At 46.2% G+C, this 23,053-nt stretch overlaps 1 protein-coding gene across 3 annotated transcripts in view; it reads right to left on the minus strand.

The window, feature by feature from the left end:
* LOC144104452 (uncharacterized) overlaps positions 1–14,039 on the minus strand; it is a 35,123-nt gene extending 21,084 nt beyond the window's left edge. For 2 of the 3 annotated variants that reach the window (XM_077637454.1, XM_077637455.1), the window contains exons 1-8: positions 13,777–14,028; positions 11,753–11,871; positions 8,861–8,962; positions 7,458–7,712; positions 6,037–6,234; positions 4,576–4,677; positions 2,431–2,638; positions 401–573 (exon numbers count right to left, since the gene is read on the minus strand). In XM_077637454.1, coding sequence (XP_077493580.1) covers positions 401–573; positions 2,431–2,638; positions 4,576–4,677; positions 6,037–6,234; positions 7,458–7,712; positions 8,861–8,962; positions 11,753–11,851 — 1,137 coding nt within the window. In that variant the 5' untranslated portion in view covers positions 11,852–11,871; positions 13,777–14,028. Of the gene's footprint in view, positions 1–400; positions 574–2,430; positions 2,639–4,575; positions 4,678–6,036; positions 6,235–7,457; positions 7,713–8,860; positions 8,963–11,752; positions 11,872–13,776 lie in introns of all 3 variants that reach the window. The other variant, XM_077637453.1, reaches the window with a different exon arrangement.
* Positions 14,040–23,053: the final 9,014 nt, after the last annotated feature.

Here is a 23,053-nt window from a genome sequence, read left to right on the forward strand (position 1 = left end):
CTCATCGACCTGAAAACCCGATGTTGACCAAAAGTTGCGGCGTTACAAAACTTGTTATTGGTCGACACAGTGCAACGTCATCAAAGGCGGGAAAATATAGAAATGTTAACCAGTAATAGCCGGTACTAAAGCTTACAACTACACCAAGTGCAAAGGAATAGCGTAGAATTAGAATGAAATTTAAATAGAACTGGAACAGAATTACAATGCTTTTGCAACTCTCACATAAAATTCTCGAAAAGCCCCTGGCAATTTTATTATTACTACTATTACTAATGCGTTACAGGAGCAGTCTACTGTAAGCCTGTCCACAAAAAAACAGACGCATTGTTGAAACAAATACACTGAAAAATCGCAGCTCAATAAATAATTGTCCAACAATATCAAGCAGTGTGCACACCTTTTTGAGCTCTTTGAGTTCACGCTCGAACTGCTTGGCTCGACGCCTTTCCAGTGCCCTGGCTTTCAGTATTTTGGCATCCATTTCTCGTGTTGTTTCCTGAAGAGTTTTCTGAGATTCCTCTAAGGCAGTCGTCTTTTCTCCCAGTTCTTTGCTGAGGGAGTCGATCTTAGCTGTAGTTGAGCATGCAGAAAGATTAAAACAAAGCAGTCACGTTAAAGTGATGTACAAAGCTGTAATTAACACTTCCCTAACATTTCTCCCCCCCCCCCCCCCTAACCCTTCAGTCCTTTTTGAAAAAAAGCTGAAAATTTATCCTGTACCTCGCTCTGTTGCCTGTTAGACTAACGTAACAGACAAATGAATGGCACTAAAGCCTCAAGGTGTGTATGCTACATAAGACATACTTGCTCAAACCATGCTTCACTATACAAGGGAGTCTGTGGTAGTCTTTCGACCAGTCCTGAATGTGAGGCTAGGCTAAAGCATCGGACACCAGACTGACATATAGTATGTAACTTTATTCTAAACTTTAATAAGTTCTAGAACCTACCATTTTTCATTACGGTTCAGGTAATCAATCAAGAGCACGTGGACTACAATCACATCACTGGAAGTCAGTTTTCCACAGCATCGAATTGAGCCATGCTTGCTTAAAGCAAACATCCTGCCCCTGCTTTCTACAACTAAACCAAAAGAAATCACAATTTTTGAAAGAATGAAACAAAGAGGCCAACAGCCATCAACATCTAGAAGAGCGCACGCACACTTATGAAGCTAGATGCAGAGCCACACGAAGCCAAATCTGAAACCGGGTGAAGCTGAATGCAAATTCACTTGACCTTACGCTTACATCAAAAATGCTACAATTCACTTCTGCTTTCATGGGCGTTCGCAGCTGTTCAGTTGCATGATGAATGAGCACCACGTTTCAACCACGAGCAAATGACACGGTCTATTTAGTTAGCTGACAGTGGTGACTTCACAAGGCGTAACTACACTCTACGGCAACTTTTTCCGGCAGTGGAGCAGAAGTTATGAAGCCAAAACACACCCTCTTTTCCTAGGCAGTGGAACGTAGCCCCCCCCCCCCCCCCCCCTCCCCCCCCCCCCCCCCCCCCCCCCGCGGTTATTAGTTTTCTTTTAAAACACAGTATACTGTCATTATATGTTATCTTTAAGGCATATTTCAAACAAAACTGCCAACTCTCAACGTTAGAAAGTCAGGAAAAAGAAGTTTGCTTGTTTACGAATTGGCAAGGTATGTCTTGTTACGGGAAGCTTTGATGATGACTCCAGCTGTACCAGCAATGGAGTGAAGCTTATGCGGAGCGAGCAGTGCGTCAGGTGGCCAGGTGCATTGTCGTTCGTCTGAACTATTTGGTGGAATGACACAGTTACAGACGCTCTGCCCCTGTAGCCATCGCTTAACTTCTAAGAAAAGTTGTCGCCGAGTATGCTAGTGGTAAAAGGGGAAAATATTGAACCGAGAAAAGAATCGTTACAAGATACGGCCCCTCCTCTCATTTTTGCAGCTCCGTTCCTTACGTAATGATGCAAAAGGAGTACAGGCAACAAATTTTAATTGCGTGTTCTTTCTTTGTAATGACGCGCAAGACATCAGCAAACATAAGCCATCGCATAAAATTTGCTTGCACCTGGTAAATAATTTATGATTGAATTTCTTATTTTATGCTGTTTCAGTTTCAGCAGCTGAATGGTGGCTATGAAATCAAAGTTTAGTTTAGGTCATGTGAGGCACACGAAAACACTGTATTTTGGACACTTCTTCATTCTTTGTCGTTCTGGTTTTTTGGACAAGCCGGCACTAGAACTGAAATGAGTTAAAAAGAGAAAAATACTAAATTATGAATTATTCACTGGCCACAGGTAAATTCCCTGCGGTGATCCACATATATCCGAATGTCTGGAAAGATACAACCAAAAATATGGCGCCCATATTCCTTTTAGGAAATCAAGTGACGCAAAATGAACAATGCCACGCAAGGAATCGGGCAAAAGACGGGCACCCTGGAAAGCGGTTGCTTGATCCGCCTTCACTTTTTCCACGGCGTCCTGGAGCCGGACCACCTTCTCCTGCAGCTCTGCGTTGTGCGTTGCCAGCTGGAACCTTGTGGACTCCAGCCTGCGGAAACCCTCTTCCAGGTCCACCACCCGGCTCTTGTTGGAGTCGAGGTCGGCGGTGAGGGACGCTTCCCTCTGCTTCCACGACATCTCCTGCGGAAAGGATTCTCCTTTGAGAAAGAATCTCAAGAATACCAGAACGGTGACTGATCCGTGTGCGTCGTCTCAATTTATGTAGGCAGTAAAAGTTAGGAATGCGTGGTGGTAAAGGTGTCTGCTACAAGAGACCTAGCTACAGGCATTGCCACGGGAGTGTGCTATAGTGTACCTTGTAGTTGAGAGAATAGACACAGGAGGGCGCTACAGTTCAGGACAGTGTGGAAAAGGACCAACAGGATGATAGGCCAGTGGAATAATGGTTATCGGTATCAAAGCCATGAGTGTGGGTGGTGTGTGTTGCGTCACAGTCGAAGTGTGACAGCCTTTGTCTTACACGCTATATCTGCACTTTGAAATGCCTACCAATCAGATCACTCTGATATGATGTCAACCCACAGCGAAAGTTTATGAAATATAATAGCAGTAAAAAAACTCAATTTCATTGCTGTTTCTGCACGCAGGCTGGTATATATATATATATATATATATACCTCATATGCCCATTTCTGCCCATGACCATGTCTCCTTGATTCCCACTAGGAAGTCATCAACTCAAATTTGTTCCCCGACCCATTCTGCCTCCTTCCTGTGTCTTAACGTTACACCTATCATTTTCCTTTCCATAGCTCGTAGCACTGAGTACCTCTGGAGTGCTCAGCAATCAACAGCAGCCCTACAAGGCACCTCTGCTTGTCACCCGGTTATCAGCTGGGCCCATCAGGGCTGTCGTTAGCTGACAGTGACTATCTTTAAATGAGAGAGCGAGGTTTAATTACAACAAAATGAAGAGAGGTCAGTCTGAGTCTCAAAACACGACCTATCTGCATTTGACCATCTGCATTAGTTAAAAAAAACTATTAATTATCACAGATTATCAATCAGCATCATTGTGAAAAGTACCAAGGCAGTTAGTTAGTTAGTTATATTGATTTTAATGGCGCAAAAGCAACTGAGGCTATGATGCGCCAAACACACGGTTAGAGCATTAGTTAAAGGTTATGCTTTTTATATCTAAAGTTTGTTTAAAACATTGGCTTCTCTGAGAAACTTAAAAAAAATGCTTGAAGAATCAACCAGTGCCTGAACACCCAAAAGTAACATGGGGTGTAGTGGGATGTATTCATTGTAGAATGTTGTGAAATATTTTTTCCTCAGTTGTTCCAGTTTTGTGCATACAATTAAAATGTGGTTTACCGTGGGTTCATCGCCACACATTTCGCAGAGAGGTTTGTCTTTTTTTGTCAGTAAGAAGTTGTGTGTAAGGTGTGTGTGTCCAATGCGTAGTCGACACAAAATAACTTCTGTAAAACGCTCCTGATGTTTACATGATCTCCATTCTCCCAAAACGAGTTTTATAGAATGTAGTTTGTTGTTTGTCTGTTCGAAGTACCAAGGCAGAAAGATGCATAAAGCTCAAAGGAAAATGCACAAAGCTGTGACCGAAATTGCAGTGCGATGGACGACATACAACAAAGGTCAACGAAGGAGATAGAAAAAAAGTACAGGCTGTGAACAAAGCAAAAGAAAGATGGAAGTAGACTTATAAGAAATGTGGCCAACAAAACAAGGAAAATCATATGCTAAAGCCAGACACAAGCCAAATCAAGCAATACGCGCAGCACAAAATCAGCACAAAGGACCATATATCTAGGCGCACCGTAGCAGAGGTCACCCAACAAGCCAAGACATGGCAGGCCAGTCAGAAACAGAGCTCAGGCATGTCGGAAACTAACGCCAGCTGTAGACAGGCCTAAAATCGAGCAAAAAAGACTCAACCAGGCAGCAGTAAACATGCAGGAAAACCAGGCACCAATGCACACTGCAGAAGAAACAAGACACAGTGACTTGAGGACGTGTCTGAAGGATATGGGCATGCATGCGTAATGAAGCGACCTAAATGGCCCAGCACTCTTGCTGGACCGTATCTTTACCTTCTCCAGAAAATTCTGCTGCATTTGGCGCATTTCGGCTCGAGTGTCGTCCAAGTCATCAACGGTGGTCTTGTTTCGAAGGCTCAGGTCTTCAGTCATGAGCTGTGCAGCCACGGAGCAAAGGTGCATGTGAGACGCACCAGTTCGCTATCACACACTATTTCTTACCAGCATCAATCATAGCCACATTAACCCACAGAGAGCAGATTTAGGAATTATTAAACACACATGTGAGTTTACCACTCACAAAAAAAAAAAGAAAAAAGTGCGAATAACAGAAAAAAGAATGCATATTGGTGACCATATATATCCATTCCAAAGATTACCTTTCTGCGAAAATTTTGTGGAGAATAATAAAACACGGGAATTTTGAGCGTTCAGAATAGAAATAAATTCACCTGAAACGTATACGACACATGTGACATATTTCATACCTCTCATAGGTCATTCCACATGAGATTCATTCAAACGAAATGAAAGTCAGGGCATCTAAAGGAAAAAAAAGCTGCCAGTCAAATTTAATCTGCATAACTGACAGTTAGTACTACAGTAAACAACAATGAATTTTCAGTTATGCAAACAACTGTGCAATTTCCTGCCACTAGATGGACGACACCTGATGGTTCTGACTGGAAATTCAAAAGCATGAAGCGAAGCACTACACATTGGTAGACGACTGCCAATTGATATGATTAGCCACTGATAATCTTTTCAACAGAAGATGAGTAGCCCCCAATGGAATATAGAAAACAAACCAATGTCATCTCACAAATCTATAGTAGTCTCTAAAAAAAACCATTAAAAATATATCACAATGTCAGCCAATTACACCCACAAGATTTTTCAAGCAAGCTTTTCCAAAGCGAAGACATCATCATGGCACTAGTGTTTCATCCAGCATGAAAGCTTGTGTGTGTAGAATTTCAGAAGTTCAATATTTCCAATGCCAAACACACTTTTAAAAGCAGGCTCTACGAACAACCAGCACGTTAGCTTTGTGTGTAACTATCTCAGTAGCCAATGATGCATGCAATAGATACCAGTGAACATGCTTCATACGCCGACATTTTTGTGCTTTTGTGCTATCTAGATTATTAACGCGATAGCTTTAATGGCGCCATTGCGCAGAAAATCCAGCAGCGTTGTCGCACTGCACTGCACCACTGCACCAGGAGGGGTACGAGGACTCCCAGGGATCTATGAACGAAAAGTAAAGAATGTCCTTATGCATATATGAGAATTAACCCATTACGCTATCGCGTCATGCCCTTAAGGCGGAGCTTAAGTGTCTCCTCTGTTTTACGTGCTTCAGTACATTACTCCTTATGTATCTGCAATACTATGTCTCTCTTGTTGTTGTGTACAAAGACCCCAACTAGCTATGCACAAGGGGTGCAAGCCAGTTCATTTATCTTAATGTGAAAAACTCAATTTCACTCAATGAGAATGTGAGACACGAACCTGGATGGCCTTGCTGCGTGCCTGGAGGACCTGGTCCTTCTCGCGGAGGTTCTCCTGCAGGTCCAAGATGCGCCGCTCCAGCTCCAGGATCTGGTTGTTGAGCTCCAGGATCCTGGAGTCCTTGTAGACCATTTGGGCATACAGCCGCTCTTCCTCCTTGGTGCTGCTCCCACTGTTGTCCTGCCTCTGGCCAGAGGACTGCACACAGAAAAACGAACTCCCTTCTGATGTCGACCACATTACCTCAGAGTCACACAGAAAAAAAACTCCCCTTTGGGGGCTAAAGTGATGTCTGCATCATGACAACGCCTCAGACTACCTGGGTTACACCACCCAAGTTAGGTCAAGTCACCTTGATTAAGCCACCCAACTTATACAGTCAAGGTTACACTGACTAGATTACACCACTATGACTATGGTACTTGTATTACACCACCCAGGGTGTGAACCACATGGATTACGCCACCTGGGAGTACAAGTAGCTGCTCTAGTTGGAAATACAGTATGTTGCTATTTTAGGCCGATTCAGTGCAAACAGACAAATGCATACAGGATGGATCCCTACAGGACAAAGCTTGTCCAGACAGAACAGCACTGGGCCTGTGGCAGTCCTTCCTGAGTGTACTTGTCCGCACTGAATTCCTCTAAAATACACCACTCGGGTTATACCTCCTGGTTTACATTATTCAGTTACACCCCCCAAAAAGTAAACCACCTTGGTTACACCGTCCCAGTTACACCACCCTAGCCTAGCTGCAGTGGCAGGCTGAAAGTAATGCCCTGAAAGAAGGCAATAAAAAATTTACAGCATGGTTACCACTGTGCAACGCGAGATTCAGCGACAGCTGTTAAGGTATTTATATTTTACGATATGTTGCGGTAGCGAATATGAGAACGACTTCATATCTGAGTAGTTCTGGAGTGCTCTCTTTTTGTTTTCCCCAGATACCTGCTTTTCGGCTATCTCTCCTCTCCACTCCATTCCACCACTCTTGACGCATGGCGCCACCATGACCCTCTCCTCAGGCGGCATGTTTCACAGATGCTGCCCCAGATGGACTCCTCCGTTCTCACCATACCCTCCCTCCTCCTTCCTCGGTAAACCCCCCCCCAGGATCCTTACGGTCGTAACTACCTCCAGTTGTGCCTTCCTACACCCTTGTGATAACTTTCTTCTTTTACAGCAACCCTCCCACTCCTTCCTCGGGAACTACCCTCCGGGTGGTTCCTGTGGCAACCACCCCACTGGCGATGGATTCCTCCACTCATGTCATGCCCTCAGAGTGGTTTCTATGGCAACGCGCTCACTGGTGACGCCGACGACTACGACGACACAAAACCCAGCAACGGGCACTTAACAGCTGTCGCTGTAAAAGCTAAGCACTAAAGAGCATTCAGAGCTGCTGCACCGTAACAGCTACCTGTCTTGCTGTCTGGCCACCAGGTGCCTCTGCACTCTCCATCAGAGCCTGGTCTCGTTGCAGCAGCTGCTCCTGTAGTCGCTCAACGGTGGATTCGTATGACTGCCGCAGCGCCTGCATCTCGTTCTCTTTCTTCTGCAGCTGTGTTTTGGCCTCGTCCAGCTGGTGCTTGAGGACTCGGACACGACCCCTAGATGCGTCCGCGGTCGAGTCGTGATGCGGAGTTGAGGGCTTTGACGTATCTTCAACATGTTCCTGTGTAAGAGCCCCCACATTACTCCAATAGCCTGTTCAAATTTGGACTATTAAAACTATTTGCCGAACGCCACGGTGCTGCATGCTTGACTGTAATAAGTGCATGATAGCGCAAGCATGAGTAGACTATGTCTTCCACATGAATTTAGAAGCATTTAGATAAGACAAGTTCCAGGCGGAAAATCTTCAAGCGCCGACCAATCGTTAAAAACATACCCGACCAGACGGGTTTCCGTCGAACCCTGGATTTCAAGACAAGTTCTAGCAATTCTGTCAAAACACTTAACAATACTGAAATGCTTTGCATTGGCAACTATATTCAGGACAGCCACCATGACATCTGTCAAACAAAATGACGTGCTAATGATTAATGCTAAAGAACCACCTGGGGTTCTTCAACGTGCAATGACATCACACAGAAGTGCACATACAATAAGCACAGCTGTGCAGGGGGAGCTGCTAAAGACATCAGTTTTTTTCAAGTGAAAATCCTTTGAAAACAAAGATTTTTTACACTAGCTATTTTGGTCCCACGAAGAAAACACTGAAATCACCGTGCCAAGTATTTTACCCGCGGTGATTTTTCGTGTTTTTTCTTGCTTATATGAAGGCCTGATTTATTATTCTGAATCCATGGATCACTTTAATTTCCCGCTGTAGATACAGAAAACTCAATAAAATAGATAAGTTCGGTCATGTACATATTTCAGTTGAAAAGATGGCAATAAATCGCAGCAATAAAGTTTTTTTGCAACAGTTAACATTACCTGTGTTATGTTTATAAACAAAAAAGATCAGACAGCAGTTACCGAACTGGGAATTAACTTGCATGTAGCAAAATCATAAAAAAAACATTGCATGCACATGCACATTACCATTAACGACAAAGGGTACTCTTATGAAATTCGTTAACTCTATAAATTACCAAAATATAATTAATGTGTTATTATTGGCAAAGAAACTGCTAACAAGAAAAATACCTGACTGCCCTAATGTTACATCCTGCCACTGAGAACGAGCAGAAGCGCATGGTCAGTATGCACAAGTTTGCAAAATGAAGAGTTTTGACCACAATATATTCATTTAATCTTTGCGGAAAACCAGAACACTTGTGCAATTAAAATCTCAAAACGTAGAGGATTCCTCACCCCCTCAGGTGACGCTTCATGCTGGGCCTTTACTTGACTTGTGAGCTGTGCTATTCTTGCTCTTGACTGCAGCTTCAGTTTGTTATATTTGGCACTAATTTCCTGTGAAGTGTGTAAAAAGGAAAAAAAAAAGTCAGTTACTCAACATCCATGGCACTGGAAAAGCAAAACCCAACTTTTATTTCAAAATATGTTGCACACTGTTGGACTACATGATTTTCTTGTTGACTTCTCAACTGTAGAGTGTTGCCTAACCTAACTTAACTCAGCCTAACTGCATAAACCAGTAGCCTCCATTTTAACAGTGTCTTGCAGCAACAGCAGGCGATTTACTTTTGTGCATTTCTTAAACTCCATCATTTCAAGTTTCTCTGTCTGCCACCCTCGACTTTAGTGTTATCGCGTGTTTTCCCTAAGCCTAATTTCCCCTCTTAAGATCAAAACATTGTCATCTCAGACTTACCTATTACTTCATGATATTCTCTGCCATTTAATTATACACATGCAATTTTCCTATCACTTGTGGTGTTGTCTCTAGTCATTTTTTTTTTCAAGTTTGTTGATCAGCCACCAGGTTTTTGCCCCATTTCAGGGTGCCCCCGGAAATTATTTTTGTTAAGCATTTTTTTCTCAGGTATATTGGTAAGCTGCAATTCACCACCGAAATGTGTCTGCGGATTGCACTGCAACCTATTCCTATTGTCCTGCTTATTCCTCTCACATGACATCAATCAGCTGTGACTATACTCAGCTCAGACTGATGTACTCATTCACGCCTATCAACGCTTTACTTCTTATTGAAAATGCTTGTTTCCTTATTAGATTGCAGCTGTCCCCAGGAGTCGTTCCATCATGGCGCTGGTTACGACGGCATGGTGAGGTAGAATTATGGCCGGCAGGGAAAGCTGATACACCACAGCACTCTCTCTCGGCACTCCTAGCCCTCGACAGCACACACATAAGATGCCACATCTGTCAGTGTGTTATCCTGCACATGATGAATTGCTACATAACATGACAACATATCACATCGTCCCCACCATCATTACCTTCATTCGAGCAGAGTCATCTGCTGGACAAAGGTGTTTCCCAATGACCAATAATATGCCGTGCTCCGTACTAGCCACAGCTGCCTTATTTCAGCGACGCTCCTAAGCTTATCACTGCGCCACGCTTTTACCCACCCTCAATTAAATTTTCCTTCTCTCAAAATTCATTAACTTACTCTCACAGAACATCTGTGGTCAGTTTTGCACATGGTATATAAAATCTGAAATCAAGAGTTTCATGGAAGCTGGTTAGGATGGTAAGGGATGGATGAAAAACAAAACAGCACTGACCACACCTCAAATAAAGTGACGTTCCAGCTTCCACACAAAAGCTGAATATATATATATATATATATATATATATATATATATATATATATATATATATGCATTCCAAGGGTTAAAAAATAAATTATTAGAGACGGGGGATGTCACTGCACGTTAAAAATCCCCAGGTGGTGGAAATTAAACCCGAGCCTTCAACTACGGCACCTTTTTCTTCCTTTCTTCGTTCACTCCCTCCTTTATCCCTTCCCTTACGCGCGGTTCAGGTGTCCAACGATATATGAGACAGATACTGTGCCATTTCCTTTGTCGTGGTTTGTTGTGGTGTGGTTCGAGCAAACGAAATCACCTGCAGCCTTGGTTCCACGGCCTCGCACCAGTGGCAGGCCGATATGTTGCTGGTGGTTTCTCGTCCACGTCGGCCATTTCGCACATGATGGTGTGAGTTGCCATCACCAACATATCGGCCTGCCGCTGGTGTGGGGCCATCGAGTCAAGGCTGCAGGTGATTTCATCTGCTCAAACCACGCTTGAGAGCAGCACGATCGTGGTGCGCGAATGTGCTAGTGACATGGTTTATTGTTGTAATTTGGTGGACTTTCTTTGGAGCTGGGAAAAAAAGACACGTGTGAGGATTTCCTTGTCCTAAATGATGGAATGGGAGTTTCTGAAGGTGCTCGACAACTCTTCAAATGCAACTTGTTGTTTAAAGTCAATATTTATTAATTTAGATAATTAAACTTAAATAAACAATTAATTAATTATTAATATTATTAATTAATTGCAAAACAAAAGTTGCCTGTGGTGCGCAAGATGGCTGTCACCAATATGCAACTGGTTTCACTCGCCTATCTCCAATGATTTATTTTTTAACCCTTGGCTCAAGTTAGCTGAGACACCCGGTGTATATATCATATACTGTGAAAATATGAACCAGCAATATATGAAAAGAACGACAAACAAAGACACAGGGGCACAGAAGAGAAACACATTTGTGCTGCTGCTTTTTTCCTTTCAGTCTTGGCTATGAATTACTGACCAGCCCAATCAGTCACTCTTGCAATAAAAAAAGTGGGGCTGCAGAAACACTTCTCAAGAAAGTTTCCTACGGTTTATTTGATCAATAATAATAATTGGTTTTCTGGGGAAAGGAAATGGCGCAGTATCTGTCTCATATATCGTTGGACACCTGAACCGCGCCGTAAGGCAAGGGATAAAGGAGGGAGTGAAAGAAGAAAGGAAGAAGAGGTACCGTAGTGGAGGGCTCCGGAACAATTTCGACCGCCTGGGGATCTTTAACGTGCACTGACATCGCACAGCACACGGGCGCCTTAGCGTTTTTCCTCCATAAAAACGCAGCCGCCGCGGTCGGGTTCGAACCCGGGAACTCCGGATCAGTAGTCGAGCGCCCTAACCACTGAGCCACCGCGGCGGGGGTTTATTTGATTGCATATTGAGGATTCCTTGTCAGGCATTTCAGTGCCATGATAGTCATTGACATTGTTAGTTCTGTTGTTGACATTGCCTTCTGGGCAAAGTAAATTAAAGTGAAACAGACCTCTAGCTCTTTTTCTTTTTTCTTGAGGATTTCCTCATTGGACCTCACAATGTCCTTGAGCTGCTGGATAAGGTGGTCATTGTGGTCGGGATCGTCCATTGTAGAACGCCAAGGTCACGCTGGAGGCAAAGAGAAAATGTGACGACACCACAATTAAAGCAATCATCGTCATCGTCAACGTCCCTTTTTTTTTCACTGTATTCGATCAACTGTTAAATAAGTGTTGCAGCACAGTGCAATTTTTACTTATTGTTTTTATTTACACAATACTGCAGACCTCATAAGGTCCAGGCAGGATTGGCAAAACCTATAGGAAGAATCAATAACCGTAAAGACAACTAATACAATGGTTAGAACAAGAACTGCAAATAAACAGATTACCAGAATTTCATCTTGGCTCATATCTACTTTTAAATCCCTCTTGTTCGCTAATCCCTAATCTTAAGACTGCTTGCACTCTGTTGTAGCGTTTTTCGGTCCTCCTTTATCCCTGCAATGCCTATGAGTACGAGCACTGGCTGAAATTTTGTATGGCATTATTCAAGGAACTGAAACTTCTAACATGCACTCCTGTTATACCAAAATCCCAACTAGGTAAAACATAGTGCTGCTTTCACATGATCTGTATGGTGTATGATCATATGATACGATACAGTACATAAAAATGCTCTGTATAGCTAGGGGGCATAGCTAATGAATTGCACAAGTGAATAAGGCAGTTATGTATGTACAAAGAAAAAATCAGAACGAATACATTTTAAATATATGCCATGGTCAGTTTTAGTGTACAAGCCAATAACAAGCGGCGAGCATGATATTCTGGACATGAAAGCATGTAGCGAGAGTGGAAGATTCTCAGTTTTGATCAGTTTATTGATCAGAAGGAGCATATTGCCGATACTGTGTATTGAGTTGTAGCATACAGAAAGAGCTAGTCCCAGAGTTCAACACTATAGCAGGACATCTTGTTCTAAAACGTAAGTTACAGACTGACCGAAGACTGGTAAAATGGTAAAAATTGTACAGCACTGTAAAATGCAATGTGCTCCGCATGACGACACAAGTCAGACACAAAGGTACAGTGGCTAAGGTGCCCTACTACTGGCCTGGGGCAAATTCCACCATCTCTAATGCTGGCAAAACATGGATACACCCTTCTATTGTGTTTGAAAAGTGTATCTGAGCAAAAAAAAAAGACGCGTACATCAAACTAGATCTCTCGGATGTCTCTTTCCATCCAGAGGCCAATTATACGTGTTTGCCTCTTGTTAACACGTAATCCCGTATGCTCGCCTGTTTCATTTGTACGCTGTGACAACAACTTGCACTGCTTAGTAGTGGCAATCTAGCACAAGGCATATGTCAGTGGCTCAAACGGTGCTGTCACCTAAATTGTTCTGACGGAATAATGACACCCAAAAGTGAATTTCAGAAACCACTAACGGCAACACACAGTCAATATATACACGAGATAGTCCGTGAAAAGCAGCTGGTAATGCACATTCCGGATGACCTCGAAATTAATATTAAAGAGCTGTCATATTTCCACCACATATTCCCCATAACATCGATCGCTGTTGCAACTCACAGCGCTGGCCTGATATCACCCTAGAATGCGCGTGTGCGAAGAAGTGCCACATAATTATTCAGAACAAACGAATTAGACACTGCTTTCATTTTTAATAGCCGCTGATCAATGTAGAACGTCCTAAAGAAAAAAAAACGTCATGCCACGAACTGCGGGTGCCAGACTTAAGTATAGATTAGAAGGTAAGCGCCGATATCGTTACAGGTCAACTTCATTAACGCTTGGCCCAGCACGCCCTGGGCCGGGAAACTAAAGCGGAACGTCACCCTAGCCAAGTTCCGCTCCCAAATCGGGTATATAATCGAACGCCAAGGTTAACGCCGCCACGTCAGACAAGGAACTGACAACGGGTAGCGCCATTTACACATCACATCGCAATCAGGTCAGTGTGAGAGCTAGCCGTCAAATAACAAGAAACAAATAAATCCGGGCGTACCTGAATCCGAACCGTGGGAGAACATCTGTTTGCGTGTCGCTCGAGCCGCTTCCTCCGGTTTTACAGGTCGGGTTCAACCTCCTTTTATCATGTCGTCAGTATCGGTAAACAGCCACGCTCAAGCTCTTACTTCGCGATCACTCGTGAATCGGCAAAACAGTTTAGTTTATTGCAACTAGTAACACTAAAAAAGTGGCTACGTGGTCTTCTTTCGCTTCGGGTATGGCTACATGGGCGGCGCCATGCTTATTTGTTCATGTGACCTTTAAACAAAAAAAAAATCACGAACGAAACCGAAACTTCACACAGTGCATGAAATTTGATCAATTTTGTGGTTGCGATTTTTCACTTTCCTTCTCATTATTAATGCTTAAGCATTGCATACTATGCTTGTGGTTTCGTGTCATCAAGAGCTTGTCATCACGATAACGTTCGAACAAATTGAGCTACAAGAAAAAGAATGGTTGCATTAGATGGAGCATCAAAAAATTTCGCAGGGGAAATCATGAAGTGCATGTGGGGTATTTATTTAATTATTTAGAGTCGAAAATGCCCAAAAAGGGGGCGGAAAAACCCCAAAATTGGACGGAACTAAAGCGTGACGCCAAATTTAAAAAACCGAAAGTGTGGACAAAGCAAAGCGCAGCGCCAAATTTGAAAACGAATCGTGGCGCCAAGTTTGAAAAATCAAAATGCTGAATGATGGAGAGAGAGAGAGATAGAGAACTTTATTGGCGCCAAAAATTGGTCGATTCGGCGGGACCCGGGTGTCTTCATGTTGAAGTTCCGAGTCTTCCAGGGGTGGTGCCCTTATTCCAGGGCCCCACTGAGTCTTGCTACCTCATACGCATGCTGGACCAGTCCTTTTTGGACCGCCAGCACGCTGCTGGTGAGCAGGTGAGGAAGGTATCCTCCAGCTACTGCTAGCGCAACAGCAGCTTCTTCCCCCTCGGACACTCTGCAGCCGCTCTGTGATATACTGGTGACTAGGTCCCCTTGATGGTTCACCACCACCGATACTACTCTGTGTTCCTTCGTGTTTCTGTTCCATCGATGCAAAGCCGCATCTGTGTATACTGCATGTATACTACATTTGTTTTTTCAGCTAAGTGCTTTTCTACATACTCTGCTCTCGCAGCCCTTCTCCCTGCGTGCAGATTAGGGTCCATGTTGCGAGGGATTGGGCACACCCTGAGTGTTTGGCGAATGTTATCAGGTATGCCCGCAACCCTATCTTCCACTTCTTCACTTAAGTAGCCCAGCCTTCGGAGGAGCGCTCGGCCGGTGGTTGACTGCTGGAGCCTGTACATTTGGGCTCCTATTTGAGCTTCCTTTAGCTCGTCAAACGTATTGTGGACTCCCAACTTGAGGAGCTTCTCGTTTGACATATTTCTTGGTAGATTTAGGGCCGTGTTGAAAGCCTTCCTGATTAAAGTGTCGGCTTGTTCTTTTTCGTGCTGTGTCATCTTGTGGTAGGGGAGTGAGTATGTTATGCGGCTGACCACCAGGCCCTTGACTAACTTGATCGTGTCACTCTCCTTCATGCCAAATCTCCTCTGTGATACCCTGGTGATCATTCTGCTGACCTGTTGCATTGATTGTTGGAGAAGGCTTAAGGTGTGGCTGCACTTCCCGCTGCTTTGGATCCACATTCCCAATACTTTGATCATGTTGCGTTCCGGGAGGACCTCCCCTTCAATTTTTATGTTGTATACTTCTTTGGATGGTCTCTTGCCCACTCGTAGAATTTCCGACTTCTCGTTGGAGCATGCCAGGCATCTCTCTCTGACGTAGTTCTCCACACATGTGGCTGCCTGCTGCAGGAGATCTTGTTTTTGCCCTGGGGAGCCCTGGCTGATCCAGATCTTTATATCATCGGCGTACATAGCGTGCTGTATCCCCTCTATCTGGCTCAGCTGTCTGTCTAGCCCAATCATGGCTATGTTGAAGAGGACCGGCGAGATCACTGAGCCTTGCGGGGTGCCTTTGTTTGGTGTTTCGAAGACCTTGCTGCGTAGGTCCCCCAGTCCAACCGTAGCTGTGCGGTTTGACAGGAAGGCCCTTACGTAGTCGCGTACTCTTCTTCCGCAGTTGGTGGTGGTTAGCCCTTCCAAGATGGCGTCATGGCTGACGTTATCGAACGCGCCCTTGATGTCCCGTGCCATGATGATGTTCTCCGCTGTTTCTGGGGCGGCTTCTACGACTTCCTCCTTGATCTGTAACAGGATGTCCTGCGTCGATAGATTTGTTCTGAAGCCGAACATACTGTGCGGGTACAGATCTTCATCTTCTAGGCATTGTTGTATTCTCCTTGTGATGACTGTCTCAAAAAGCTTTCCTAGGCACGACGTGAGCGAGATAGGGCGCAAATTGTTTATCTCCAACTTCTTTCCTGGCTTGGGAATCATCACAACTTCTGCATGCCAGAACCGCGCCGTACGGAAAAGGATAAAGGAGGGAGTGAAAGAAGAAAGGAAGAAAGAGGTGTCGTAGAGGAGGGCCCCGGAATAATTTCGACCACCAGAGGATCTTTAACGTGCACTGACATCGCACAGCACACGGGCGCCTTTTGCGTTTCGCCTCGAATCGAAACTCGGCCGCCGCGGTCGGGTTCGAAACCGGGAACTCCGGATCACTAGTCGAGCGCGCTAACCACTGAGCCACCGCGGCGAGTGAGGTTGGGCGCGCTGTCTATTCAGTGTGCGGAACGCACACAGCGTTACAAGCCGTGTTTAGTTACCCGATCAGCAGCGGCCAATTTGTTTTTAAGGAAAGTAATGACGCAGTAACTTCCTCTCTGAGTGGACACCTGAGACGTGCTGCAGGAATGAACCAAGGGAGGACGAAAGCGGCCGTAGTGAAGGGCTTCGGATTTTTACTTTCATCTTTAATAATAGCACTTCGTGTGTGGCTGCGGCGCAGTGGATTGAAGCTGTAGTGATGGTTACTCTGGCGAGTCGCTTCAGAGGACGCGATTGTTCAGACGAGTTCTGTCATCTTTCATATCTTTCAACTGTGTCTGCACGTGGCAGCGATTTTAGTTTTCTTTTTTCATTTTCAGTCTCAACAGCATTAGAGCAGACTGCAGTGAATTGCGAGGGTCCTTTGATAGTCCGGGGTTAGGTCCCACACGACATTGTTGAACACTGCAATGAAATAAAGGCTTTTTATTGTGGACACTGTTCACAAATGTCCTTCGAGTAGAAGATCGCAACAGCAGGAGTAATATATACGTAATATATATACACCATTATATATACGTATATCCCGTTACAATTAACATTTATCACACATACGTAAATCGTTTAACGTACAAACGTCGCAACGCGTCGCACGTATGGGCAACGAGGCGACGCGTCGCAACCGTTCAAACTCGCGCGCGTCTGTCCTAAAACGCACGTCGTTGGAGCATGGACGCCTCAACTTCGTCCTCCGTGCCGTAGTTTTGCTGGGCAGCCTGCAAGACATGACCGCGCAAAAAAAAAAAAATCTCCAGGTCGCGCCCGATGGCTGTCCAAGGCTCTGGATCCAAAGTATACGCGCAACCGCCCACGTAAACATTCAACGAAAACCGCAACTGCAGCAGGTGTCAAGCATCAACAAACTCAACATGCATATCGAGTAAATTGAGCATATCGGGAACCGTTAATACGATACCGAAGGACTGCGCGAGTCATCCGTTCAGTCACCAACCAAGGTAGCGTTCCATCGTAGTGCTTTAGTACTGTATCCCTGCGTCCATTGTCCATTTTAGTTCACCGCAGTGCACGATGCGTAGTACGCGAACCACAATTGCCGTCCGAATACAGGAGTCACTTCGCACGCAATCTCAATAATGGGTCTAATACTGCGAAAGGCAAGGACAGCACCTCACCTTCAAATCTTGAGATTTCGCGCCCCAAGGCTGTTGACTTGGTAACGGGACATATACACCACTATACATAAACATACATGGCGTCCACGCAGGACACGGCGCAATAGAATATAGATAATATCGGGTTACAATTAGCATGTACACCAGTAATATATACGTATATCGCGTTACAATTAACATTCATCACAAATAATACGTAAATCGTTTAACGTACAAACGTCGCAACGCGTCGCACGTACGGGCAACGAGGCGACGCGTCGCAACCGTTCAAACTCACACGCGTCTGTCCTAAAACGCACTTCGTTGGGGAATGGACGCCTCAACTTCGTCCTCCATGCCGTAGTCTTGCTGGGCAGCCTGCAAGACATGACCGCGCAAAGAAATAAATTCTGCAGGTCACGCCCCACGGCTGTCTAAGGCTCCGGGTCCGCTGAATCACGGCCACCAACCAGCACCGCTGCTCCAAGGCTCCGAAACCAGCCGGGGAGGGAGATCTCGAAGGCAAGTTGGTGGGCGTCGACGCCGGTGCTCCAAGGCTCCGAAACCAGCCGGGGAGGGAGATCTCGAAGGCAAGTTGGTGGGCGTCGACGCCGGTGCTCCAAGGCTCCGAAACCAGCAGGGGAGGGAGATCTCGAAGGCAAGTTGGTGGGCGTCGAAGGCAAGTTGGTGGGCGTCGAAGGCAAGTTGGTGGGCGTCGACGCCGGGGAGCAGTCCTGCTAGGAGCTAGACCTCTCCCAGAACAGCTGCTGGCTCACAGCTGCCTTGAGGAGGCCGGTGGCGCGGGTCAACCGTCGCGCCTGGATGGTGGGGGCTCCTAGCCGTGTTGCTGCGGCCCCGCTGGAAGCGTCGATCTCAAGACGCTCCTCCAGAGGGGCCCCTGGAGGCGGCACGGAACGCAGCCAGTGCCTTATTCCGAGCCAAGGGCAAGGCGCCGCCCCCCATGACACTCGCCCGGCACTGCTCTTGAGAGAGATGCAAGCGGGAAAGCTGGATGGGGTTCGGCACAGGGCTGAGGCCAGCGTCCACGAAGCCAGGATCCGCCAGATCCGCAGGTGTTCCTTTCGCCAGGTGCTGGTAACGGCAGGCCGGCGGCCAACTTGGCGGAGTGTGTCGCCGGAGGCCTGGCGAGCAGCGGGGCTGAGGACCGAACTGGAATCCTGGTTGGGCCGCCGAGAGCCGTCGGCGCTGCCGCTCGCAGAAGTGGACGCTCAACGAGGTCCGACAGAGCAGAGCTACCGTCGCCATCTTGATCTGGTTCTGACCGGCCCGGCGTTCCGGCGCGCCTTTTATACCCTCAGCGCCACCTCGTTCTCTTCTCGAGCTTGTTAGAATTTTTTGTTTTGTTCATGCCGGACGTCCCGAATTAATTAAAAAGTGAAGAATTGTACAAGAAATCGTTTACTTTTACCGAAATATTGTACACGAAAATTGCGTCCGTTTTTTCTTAATGCCGAAATGTGGTCTAGGGCTGCCGCGTCTGTTTTAGCAGACCAAATCTGGCGTCCGCAGTGCACAAATTGTTTGAATAATAACGAGGAGCAGTAGCGTCTTTATATGCAAGCACCAATATAGAGATGGCCTTGCGTATGGGGCAGTGTACAGTAGTTTGTCCACGTCATCAAGAGTGGCTCGGAAGTAGTAGTAGCAGAGGAAGAAGAAGATCACCTCAATTGAATACAGGGCTTTCAATGACAATTATTTGGAGTATATTACATCAACAGCTCCTCCAAACGTTCTTTCTGCGTGTGTCTGTAGTATTTATTTTCGTCTAGACGCGCAGTCTTCAGCAATTATCTGACGTAATCGCCGTGCACTGCAGATAAACCCCTACGATCGAGAGAGCTGTTTTTCACTGACGTCGCACAGATGCTTGTTCGCCAATTAAATTTAGTGTGCCTAAACAACAGTATCATGGAACGTTATTGAGAAATACGAAATAGAGCTTTTAAAACCTTTTCAAAGCTTTCCTGGCACCTTTGAAAACGTCCCTACGAGGAACGCTGCCTTGTATGGCAGACATCCTCCATCGATCCTATACGCGTATGAAGGACGCCGTCCAGTGTTACGGTACCGGTGTCACATTTGACGTAGCGTAGAACGAACGACCTGCGTTCGACTTCCTTCCGAGACCCATGCCCAGGTCGGCGTTGACCTTAACGGACGCGTGGAAGCTCTCAACAATCTGTAGCCATGCAGGCCAAGTAGGTCTGGATTCCTCACTAACAAGAGCTATTAGTCGATTCGCATGGCGAACATTCAAACAAGGTTGCCTTCAACGTGCGTTGGCAGCACTGCCAATATGTGCGTCTCCGTATTTTGCGTGCTATATTGCTTCGTGCGTCGGTACTAAGAGCTCACTGGGCGTTGACTTATTATTCGCTGGGCTGCTGCTGTGCGCCGCGCACCTGCAATGGGGAGAGCGTCAGGTGCACATAGCTGCCCAGCGAGCAATATGGCTGGGCTCAAGCTCTCTGCTCTTGCTGTACAGTGGAAGCTATACGTGCGCGACCCGACGACTGTCTCATGTGTCGAGTTCGCCTACAACTAGAAGCGCTCATGTTGAGCACACCAGCGTTCAGGCCTTTTTGTATGTTTCGACGGTTAACGATCATTGAAATGAGCTACGCCAACTGTGGGCAGTTGTACCGCCAGAAGAAATTCGTCTGTGGGGGTGGCAATTAAAACGAATATCAGTCAAATAATGTAAACCAGGCCCCAAAAATACTCCAGGGACACCCGGAAACCCCTGGATGCAACTTCCACGAAACTAATTCCCACTAATTTCAAATAAAAGCCCCTGTATTTTATCGAGGCTACCTTCTTCTTCGTCTACTACTACTTCTTCCAAGCTTCCACGGTTAAAGCGAATAAGACATGTGCCGCGGAGCTGTGTGCACTGTATCTATACCTAGTCATGTGTAAAGTACACGTTTATAAAGGCGGCGCTGAGCTTTGTTATTATTGAAGCGCTGTGAGCATGCGGACACCAAAATTGGTTCATGAAGACCTGCCACGAAATCCCTGGAATCCATTCCAGCATTAAAAAATAAACCACTTCGGCGTTTGCCACACTTCAGTAAAAGCTACTGATCCGGAGTTCCCGGGTTCGAACCCGACCCGGCGGCCGCGTTTCGATGGAGGCGAAACGCAAAATGCGCCCGTGTGCTGTGCGATGTCAGTGCACGTTAAAGATCCTCATAATAATAATAATAATTGGTTTTGGGGGAAATGAAATGGCGCAGTATCTGTCTCATATATCGTTGGACACCTGAACCGCGCCGTAAGAAAAGGGATAAAGGAGGGAGTGAAAGAATAAAGGAAGAAGAGGTGCCGTAGTGGAGGGCTCCGGAATAATTTCGACCACCTGGGGATCTTTAACGTGCACTGACATCGCACAGCACACGGGCGCCTTAGCGTTTTCTTTCCATAAAAACGCAGCCGCTGCGGTCGGGTTCGAACCCGGGAACTCCGGATCAGTAGTCGAGAACCCTAACCACTGAGCCACCGCGGCGAGCGAGGTTGGGCGCGCTGTCTATTCAGTGTGCGGAACGCACACAGCGTTACAAGCCGTGTTTAGTTACCCGATCAGCAGCGGCCAATTTGTTTTTAAGGAAAGTAATGACGCAGTAACTTCCTCTCTGAGTGGACACCTGAGACGTGCTGCAGGAATGAACCAAGGGAGGACGAAAGCGGCCGTAGTGAAGGGCTTCGGATTTTTACTTTCATCTTTAATAATAGCACTTCGTGTGTGGCTGCGGCGCAGTGGATTGAAGCTGTAGTGATGGTTACTCTGGCGAGTCGCTTCAGAGGACGCGATTGTTCAGACGAGTTCTGTCATCTTTCATATCTTTCAACTGTGTCTGCACGTGGCAGCGATTCTAGTTTTCTTTTTTCATTTTCAGTCTCAACAGCATTAGAGCAGACTGCAGTGAATTGCGAGGGTCCTTTGATAGTCCGGGGTTAGGTCCCACACGACATTGTTGAACACTGCAATGAAATAAAGGCTTTTTATTGTGGACACTGTTCACAAATGTCCTTCGAGTAGAAGATCGCAACAGCAGGAGTAATATATACGTAATATATATACACCATTATATATACGTATATCCCGTTACAATTAACATTTATCACACATACGTAAATCGTTTAACGTACAAACGTCGCAACGCGTCGCACGTATGGGCAACGAGGCGACGCGTCGCAACCGTTCAAACTCGCGCGCGCCTGTCCTAAAACGCACGTCGTTGGAGCATGGACGCCTCAACTTCGTCCTCCGTGCCGTAGTTTTGCTGGGCAGCCTGCAAGACATGACCGCGCAAAAAAAAATCTCCAGGTCGCGCCCGATGGCTGTCCAAGGCTCTGGATCCAAAGTATACGCGCTACCGCCCACGTAAACATTCAACGAAAACCGCAACTGCAGCAGGTGTCAAGCATCAACAACTCAACATGCATATCGAGTAAACTGAGCATATCGGGAACCGTTAATACGATACCGAAGGACTGCGCGAGTCATCCGTTCAGTCACCAACCAAGGTAGCGTTCCATCGTAGTGCTTTAGTACCGTATCCCAGCGTCCATTGTCCATTTTAGTTCACCACAGTGCACGATGCGTAGTACGCGAACCACAATGGCCATAATACAGGAGTCACTTCGCACGCAATCTCAATAATGGGTCTAATACTGCGAAAGGCAAGGACAGCACCTCACCTTCAAATATTGAAATTTCGCGCCCCAAGGCTGTTGACTTGGTAACGGGACATATACACCACTATACATAAACATACATGGCGTCCACGCAGGACACGGCGCAATAGAATATAGATAATATCGGGTTACAATTAGCATGTACACCAGTAATATATACGTATATTGCGTTACACTTAACATTGATCACAAATAATACGTAAATCGTTTAACGTACAAACGTAGCAACGCGTCACACGTACGGGCAACGAGGCGACGCGTCGCAACCGTTCAAACTCACACGCGTCTGTCCTAAAACGCACTTCGTTGGGGAATGGACGCCTCAACTTCGCCCTTCATGCCGTAGTCTTGCTGGGCAGCCTGCAAGACATGACCGCGCAAAGAAATAAATTCTGCAGGTCACGCCCCACGGCTGTCTAAGGCTCCGGGTCCGCTCAATCACGGCCACCAACCAGCACCGCTGCTCCAAGGCTCCGAAACCAGCCGGGGAGGGAGATCTCGAAGGCAAGTTGGTGGGCGTCGAAGGCAAGTTGGTGGGCGTCGACGCCGGGGAGCAGTCCTGCTAGGAGCTAGACCTCTGCCAGAACAGCTGCTGGCTCACAGCTGCCTTGAGGAAGCCGGTGGCGCGGGTCAACCGTCGCGCCTGGATGGTGGGGGCTCCTAGCCGTGTTGCTGCGGCCCCGCTGGAAGCGTCGATCT

This window comes from Amblyomma americanum, chromosome 9 (genome assembly GCF_052857255.1).
Source record: "Amblyomma americanum isolate KBUSLIRL-KWMA chromosome 9, ASM5285725v1, whole genome shotgun sequence".
NCBI classification, from domain to species: Eukaryota; Metazoa; Arthropoda; class Arachnida; order Ixodida; family Ixodidae; genus Amblyomma; species Amblyomma americanum.